The sequence below is a fragment of the Aythya fuligula genome, chromosome 1 (genome assembly GCF_009819795.1).
Source record: "Aythya fuligula isolate bAytFul2 chromosome 1, bAytFul2.pri, whole genome shotgun sequence".
NCBI classification, from domain to species: domain Eukaryota; kingdom Metazoa; phylum Chordata; class Aves; order Anseriformes; family Anatidae; genus Aythya; species Aythya fuligula.
The window spans coordinates 43,050,228-43,057,925 of NC_045559.1; the positions used below are offsets into that span (position 1 = coordinate 43,050,228).

Consider the following 7,698-nt stretch of genomic DNA (forward strand, 5'->3'; position numbering starts at 1 on the left):
GAAGCCGAGGAGGAGAGACATCCTCGGCCTTCCTCTTGTCCCTTACCCGTGAGCGGGGCCAGCACTTTCCCCCCCGCTCCGGGGGCCTTTTTACCCTGTTTTTCTACTCTTTCCAACCTCTCTGCCCATCTGTCCCTACGGTTTTTTATATGTGTGTACATACTGTAACTCGGGGTGGGCGGGAGGCTGTGAAGGAAGCCTGCTTCACCCCTGGAGCCCAGAGGGGTGAGAGGTGTGGCGGGGGGCTCCTGGCTCCGGGCCCCCTGCACATCCATCTACCCAATAAAGTCGAGTGTCACCATGTCACCCTGTGTGCCCGCTCCTGTCTGCCGAGCCACGCGGGAGCCGTACACCTCAACGTGTTTATTACCAAGGGGGAGGCCGGGGCCGTGGGGAAGGGGTGCCCGTGGGCAGCACCGGGTCCCGCTGCCTGAAGTCCGTTGCCCGTCCTCGTGGTGGGCTGAGGCCGGTCCCAACTCCTCTCCTTGGCCACGGTGTCACCTCCTTACTGGCTGGCATCAGACGGTGACCTCGGTCTTGCTGTTGGTGGCCAGGTGCCGCGAGCTCTGCCCGTACAGCGGGGTGGCGGGGCCCGGCCGGCGGGGGCCGCGCTGAGGGCCCCCCTCCCAGCCCCCCGACGGCTTGGGGGGGCCCTTGGTCTTGGTGGCCCCCAGTGGGGGGCAGCCCTCGGGTAGCCCTGGCCCCTCGGCGTGCGGGAAGGGCAGGGTGCTGGGGGGGGGCACCTCTGGCCCCCCGAAATGCCTGTAGAAGTCCTCGGGGATGCTCTCTGTGGGGACAGAGACACCGGTGGCACCCACTCCGGTGGCACTGGGGGCACCGACAGGGGGATGCAATGGGTTTAGGGGGGCTCCTAGGTGCTGCCCCCTTCCCTCCATGTCCTCACACCCCGTCCCCACTCACCTCCAGCCGTCAGCGTGGCGTAGGTGCTGTAGCTGGGAGCCGTCGGGGGCAGGCGCTTGCCGTGGCTGTGGGGCCGCCCCAGCGGGGGGATGCTGGCACTGGCCACCGCGTTGTTCAGGGGCAGCTTGTCTGGGGGCAGAGCCGAGGTGGGGGGCTCAGGGGCGCTCGGAGCCCCTCACGCTCCCCCCACACCACCCTTTGCCTGGGCACCCACCCGCCCAGCGGCGCCCCAGCACCGGGGGGATGTTTGGGGAGGGGGCCGGGGGTGGCAGGGCCTTACCTGCGCTGCTGCGGGGGGACCCCCGGGCAAGCCCCTCACCCAGCTGCACCTGCACGCTGCCCATGAGCCCGTCGATGTGCTCGGAGGGGCCGTGGCCCGGCTGCTTCAGCAGGTCGGTGAGCGTCCTGCAAGGGGCAGAGGGACGTCAGGCCGTGCCCCGCTGCCTGCATCCCCCCTCCTGTCCCGCTGTCCCCCCCGCCTGCCCCACGCCACATGCAGCGGGGCTATTTCAAAGCGGGGAAGACCCCGAGGAGGGGATGGGAGAGGGGTGCTCGTGCTGCTGCGGGGAGGAGGCTGCACAGGTGGCTTCGGCGCAGGCGCTGCCGTTTGCGACTCCTTCCCGGTACGCGCCAGCATGAAACATTAAACGCCATTACATAAGGCACAGCGCTCCCCCGTTCAGTGTTCGCACCCGGGGCCACTGCAGTACCGCCGTGGCACACCAGCCATCCCAGAGCAGGGCACACACAGCGGCGTGGCCTTCAGCAGATTTGTCCGTGTCTACAGGTACCTGAAGGCATGGTGCAAAGAGGACAGAGCCAGGCTCTTGTCAGTGCCAGGACAAGAGGCACAAACTGGGACACGGGAGGTTCCCTCTGAACGCCTGGAAGCACGTCACTGTGCGGGTGGGCAGCCCTGAGAGGCTGTGGGGTCTCCCTGCTTGGAGAGCTCCAAAAGCCACCAGGACGTGGCCCTGGGCGGCCTGCTCTGGGTGGCCCTGCTGGGGCAGGAGGCCTCCAGCCATGCCTGCCCACCTCAGCTGTGACCTGAGCCTACGCCAGTGCTGGTCTTTGCACAGAGACCTCCCTACCCCATAACTCATCTCTTCCTAAAGCCCCAAATGCAATCTCCCCGCTCTCTATATGCTCCCACATCACAAGCAATGCTTTAACAGCCAACCCACCACGGCCCCACAGATCCCCCAGGGACCTGCCCCAGCCCTGCTCCCTGCCCACAGGACCATCCCGGAGCAGCTCAGGGAGCCCAGGGCTCGTGCTGGGCAGGGTGCGGGGCCGGCAGCTCCCGTGGGGCCGGGGGCAGAGGCTGTCAGGGCGGGAGCTGCCGCGCCATCAGCCGCTGCCTCCCCAGGGCCCCGCTCCCCCACGTGTCCCTGGAGGCCGCCGCTCGCCGGGCTCGTTTCACCAGGAGGTCCGATGCGATTTGACCTATTTCTTTTTTTTTTTTCCTCGGGTCTATTTACCAAGCTCGAGCAGTCCTTTAGCTGCGACTTTTCCTCTCCAGATAAATCCATCAGTGCTCTTTTCCACACGCCTGCCCCCGGCCGCAGTCACCCGGACAGTAACAGCAAGAGCGGCTCTGTCCCTGTCCCCGAGCCCGGTGGCCCAGGGGGAGGGCATGTGCCAAGGTGCTGCTGGCTCACTGGATGTGTTTTTTTGGGGGTGAAAGCGCTAATCTGGGGGCTTGGGGAGGGCTGGGGAAGGTCAGGCTGCATTAAATCAGCTTATCCAAAGGTCTGTGGCTGTGAGATGGCTCCGGGGTGTGGAGCAAGGTGGGGAACATGGGGCACATCAGCGGATCAGCTTTAAACCTGCACTGCAGCAACATGGTAAAGAGCAGTGCCCCCCAAACCAGCCCGGTGTGAGCCCAGGAGCGAGCGATGAGGGAAGTCCTGGAGCCGTGGGGAAGATGAGAAGGCAGCGACAGCTCCCCGGCAGCACCCAGCACACTGTGCTCAGTGCCCCCGGACAACGCGGGAAGCCACCAGAGCAAGAAAATGAGGTGACAGCGTGTCCCCAGCCGTGCACGGGCAGGTCACACGTGGGTGTGGACGGGGACGGGGTCGCTTCGCTCCCGTCCCCCACAGCGCTGGGGCGGCAGGTGGCAGCTCGCCGGCTGCCTGCAAACACCTTTTCTGGGTCTTTGCTGTGCCTGCTGCCGTGGGCATCACCCACGGAGGAGCACCCATCGGGGTCAGGTGCAGAACAAAGATGGGTTTCGGGACCCCAGAAAGCGTGGGGAGACCCAGCTGCTTCCTCTCCTTTCCCTGCAGGGTCCCCAGAGCTCTCGCCTGTAGGTGTAGGTCTTTTTGGGGGGATACGAACAGATCCCCCTGCCCTGAAGGGACCTCACGTCCTTGGAGATCGGGGGCCTGAAGAAAAACACGGGCAGGTGTTCCTGACTCAGACAGGGCCTGGGCACGCTGCGCGAGCGTGGGGACGGGTGCCAAGCGAGAGCCGAGCAGGAAGGAGCAGGCCTGGTGGGAGCCACCATACGGACCTGCGGGAGGCACGGGGACGGGAGGATGAAGTGGCCACAGCGTTTTGGGTGCCTGAACCTCCTGCTGGACCAGCCATGAAGGCAGGAGGCGACGCGGTGCTCAAGGCAGACCGTGCTGAGCTGGAGCCATCCTGGGGCACCGGGAAGTGCTCTTTGGGAGCAGAAAACCACGGGCGGGATGGCAGGCTGGATGGGAACGGAAACCAGAGCGGCCGTGCAACGGGGAGCTGGCCCGAGGCCACGCTGCAGCTCCCGAGGAGCAAATGAGAAGCTCCAACCTGCGGCACCGGGCAGGACGCGAGGTCGCACTGCCCATGCGCCGGGGCTGAGGCACGGCACCGGGCACGGGCCGGCTGCGTGCACCGCAACGGGGGACACGGTGCCACCACCGCACTGCCCTGCCCTGGGCCACCCCGCTGGGGATCTCCAGCATGGCAGGCTCCTGGTTTTGCCCCAAAAAGGCACCCGAGGGCAGCTTGCCTTCTCCTGCTCCATATGGGTGTGTCCAAAAAATCAGTGGCTTCGGGGGAAAAGGGAGGTGCTGGGCAGTGAGCTGCGCGTTTGGAAGCGTGCTCGTGGGGAGCAGGGTGAATCGCTGCCCTGCTCCTCGGGAAGGGTCAGCCGTGCAGGAGAGAAAGAGGAGGGGAATGTGGAGATGTGCGGCCTTGGTAGCACGGTGCCGAGGCCACCAGCAGAAAACAAATCCCCTCGGTGGCCGGTGGGATGAGAGGGGCAGCAGACAGAGCTGGGGTCAGGTGTGGGCACCCCGGGGCTGCCCCTCCCCAAGCACAGCACCCCCTTCCCGGGGAGGGGAGGAGCAGGGAGGCTGGCGGGGCCGTATCGATCCTGTCAGGGTGCCAGCGCTGCCTCAGATGACGCGGGAGGGGGACATGGGCACACAGAGACACCGGGCTGGGCTCCCCGCCAAGTGCAGGGGGGGCACAACATGCATCCCCCCAAAAAAACTGCCTTGCTGGGTTCAGGAAGGCGCTGGGGCCCCCATTCCCATTCTGTCCCATGCCCAGCCTCCTCCAAACATGGGGTGCAAATATTGTGCTCAGTAGGGCCTGGGGACAGGGCGCAGGGGTGCAGGAGGGGGTGCGGCACCCAGCGGCCACCCCAGCCCCACGCGGGCATCCCATGGGAAGGTTCCTGAGAGGGAGGATGCAGCCAGAGCACCTCCCGCATCGTCCTGGTAGAATTATTTCCTCGGGCTCTGTCTGCCTGCTCTTATTATTATTAATTTTAAGCTGAAATCCCTGAAGAAAACGGCACAAAAAATGGGTTCATTGCCAGGCTCGATGTCCTCGCTAGGAAGACCTTGCCGATCGGCAAGGGCTGCGGCTCGATGCCCAGGGCAGCCCCCAGCCCTCGCCCTGCTCCTGCAGCCCTCCTCCTGCCACCACGTCCATGTGTCTGTGTGTCCGTGTGTCCGTGTGTCCGTGTGCCGGGGGGAGGACGAGGAGGGACAGCTCTGAGTCAGAGCCGCAGGGGCAGGGCTGTGCCTGGGAGGCTGGAGCTGCCGCCAGCCGCTGAGAAGTGTTAAACTCATTTAATGTGATCGTTCGGGGGAAAAGAAGTGAAAGGGGAAAAAAAAAATAAAAGAAAAGGAGGGAGAGAAACGGCTTGCTAAGAGAAGGAGCTGCGGGAACCTAACACCGAGGGGGAAGCAAGGCAGAGGAGCCGCAGCCACTGTCCCTGTCCCTGTACCTGTCCCTCTCCACCAAGCCAGCCATGCTGCCCCACACCAAGATTTGGGGCAGAAACGGGACCAGAAGTGTTTGCCTGGAGCCACAGCTCTCAGGGGAGCCCAAAAGGAGACAAAAAGCGAGGGGCTGGAGCTGGGGGCGAGGGGCAGCTGCCCAGCATCCCAGCGGTGTCCCCTGGGGGGTGACGTCCCAGCCTGGTGCACGGTGCCACACACACACACACACACACCAAGGTGGTGCAGGGGCGATTTTTTTTGGGGGGGAGGACAGACAGCGAGCGGGGGGGCCGTGCCCCTTTACCTGGAGACGGTCATCTCGGTGGGGGGGCCCTGCGCCTTCTCCAGGCCCAGCTTGGTGAAGATGCCCACCAGCACCATGACGGCCACCACGCCGCAGATGATGTAGACGATCATGTTGGTCCTGTCCCGCGCGGGGTCCACGGGGGGCTCATCCACCCGGGCGGGGGGCTGCCCGGTGTTCACCCAGTTGGGGGTGTCGTAGTTGGAGCAGCCGCTCTGGTCCAGCCGCCCGGGCTTGAACTGGCAGCAGAAGCGGTACCCGCAGGTCCCGCAGCAGTACTGGTAGATGCCGGCGTTGCAGTTGAAGGGGGGGTCCCACTGCCCCATCACGTCGTAGTAGCCCCGGCAGCGGTCCCCCCCCGGGCTGGGCTCGGTGGGCGCGGGGGCCGCGTCCTCCAGCGCCGGTGCCTGGCTCCCGTTGCTGCTTTTTTCCCCGGCCCCCCCCGGGCTGGGCTCGGCGCCCCACGCCCGGCCGGGCTCCAGCAGCACCAGGCAGCAGATGCCCACCACGTAGCTCCTCTGCAGCCGCCCGCGGCTCCTGGGGGCCATCTCCCACCCCCTGCCCGAGCCCTTTTCCGTGTCTGTGTGTCCGTCTGTCCCCTCCCCGGGGGGTTACAGCCGCTCGCCCGCCCCGCGAGGGCCCCCCCGGAGCAGCCCCATGGCCGCGGAGATGCCCCCGAGGAGGAGACGAGAGGGGGGAGGCAAAAAGAGAGGGGGAAAAAAAAATAAAGAGAGAAAAAAGGGGGGAAAAAAACAAAGTGCGAGGGGACGGACCCCCGCTTCTCGCCCCCCAAAAAATAAAAATAATAATAAAAAAGGGGTCAAGGGGGTTCAGGGCAGGAGCCGAGGCTGGCGGCGGGGCAGAGCCCCCGGGTGCCCCCGGCCGGGGCGGGGATGCGCAGCGGGGCGGCCGGGAGGGCTAGGGGCTCCGGGCCACCCCATCCCCGCCTCTGCCCCTTGCTGCCGGCACCGAGCTCCGGCAAGGAGAGAGGGGAGGGCGAAGAAAAGCAAAAAAAAAAAAATAAAATAAAATAAAATAAAATAAAAAAAATCGGGAAAGCAGCAAAAAGCCGCGGCACCGGGGAAGGAGGGGAGGAGGAGGAGGAGGAAAAGGGGAGGGGGGGGGAGGAGGGAAGGGGGCGGCGGGGCGGGCAGGGCTCGGGGCTGGGTGGCGGCTCGCCGAGGAAACCGGAGAAGCTCCTTCAGCAGTCCTCTGCCGCCCGCCCCGGGCCCTGGCCCGCCGCCACCGGGCGCCAGGCACCGAGCGCCCGCCCCGTCGGGCGGGGACCGCGCCGGGCAGCCCCCGCGCCCCTCCCGCACCGGGCACTGCCGGCTGGGGGGGGTTGCATCCATCCCCCAAAATTGTACAGCCCCCCCGGGGGGAGCTGGGGGGGTCGTGGGGGTCGGGCTGGGTGCCGGGAAGGGGGCGTCGGGGGGAAGGGGAGAGCCCCGCAGCCTGGGGGTCCGGGGGGAGAGGTGTGGGGAAAGTGGGAGTGGGGGTCGCCAGGTCTGGAGAGCATCAGGGCAGCGCCCCTAGGGAGCTGAGACCCCTAAGTGTGGCCAGGGTGAGGGGCAGGCACAGGGCCCCGCATCCCCTCCTGGGGCTCCCCGTGCCCCCAGCATCGCCCTTGTCTCCTCGGGCAACATCGCTGGGAAGATGCAGCCGGAGCCGGGGCAGCCTCTGATGGGCCCCGAGTGCCGCAGTCTGATGAGAGACCCATTTTGCAAGGTAGCTGTGAGCCCCCAGAGCCTCCCGAAGAGATCCAGAGGCAGCCAGGCGGCAGAAAGCCGCGCATCGCCGAACCCACCAGCCCTCGGGGGGCTCCGCTTGGAGGCACCAGCCCTGGGAGGTTGCAGGCCCGGGGGCTGTTAGTGCTCATGGCCCGTGCCAGCGCCTGCCCGGGGAGAAGCTGTGCAAGAGAAGTTTGCTGGTGCCCGGGTGATGGCAGGAATCGTTTCTGGGAGATTGCTCGCAAGCAGAGCCCCCCCCGGGGCCGGCAGGCTTATCAGGCTGGTAGCAGGCTGAGCGAGAAACTGGCCAAAATTGGGGATTTTGTAGGGAAATGGTTGCCTGGGATGACCTGGGAGAAAGGGAATATTTCTTTTTGAGGGGGAGGAACGCTCACAGAGCGTGAAACAGGCGCTTAAGGGGGATCTCAGTGCCTGTGGCTTGGAGAGGGCAGCGCGCGGGCAGGAGCCGCAGGAAATTCAGGTTGGTGGGGACCCCAAGGGAGAACCCAAAGGACGTGCT

At 65.9% G+C, this 7,698-nt stretch overlaps 1 protein-coding gene across 1 annotated transcript; it reads right to left on the bottom strand.

The window, feature by feature from the left end:
* Window positions 1-518: 518 nt before the first annotated feature.
* Window positions 519-6,057, bottom strand: SHISA8 (shisa family member 8). Its single transcript, XM_032208298.1, has 4 exons — window positions 5,449-6,057; window positions 1,202-1,326; window positions 922-1,050; window positions 519-787 (listed from the first exon to the last, which is right to left on the bottom strand). The coding sequence occupies exons 1-4, from the start codon at window positions 5,994-5,996 to the stop codon at window positions 519-521; spliced, it is 1,071 nt and encodes a 356-aa protein (XP_032064189.1). The 5' UTR covers window positions 5,997-6,057.
* Window positions 6,058-7,698: the final 1,641 nt, after the last annotated feature.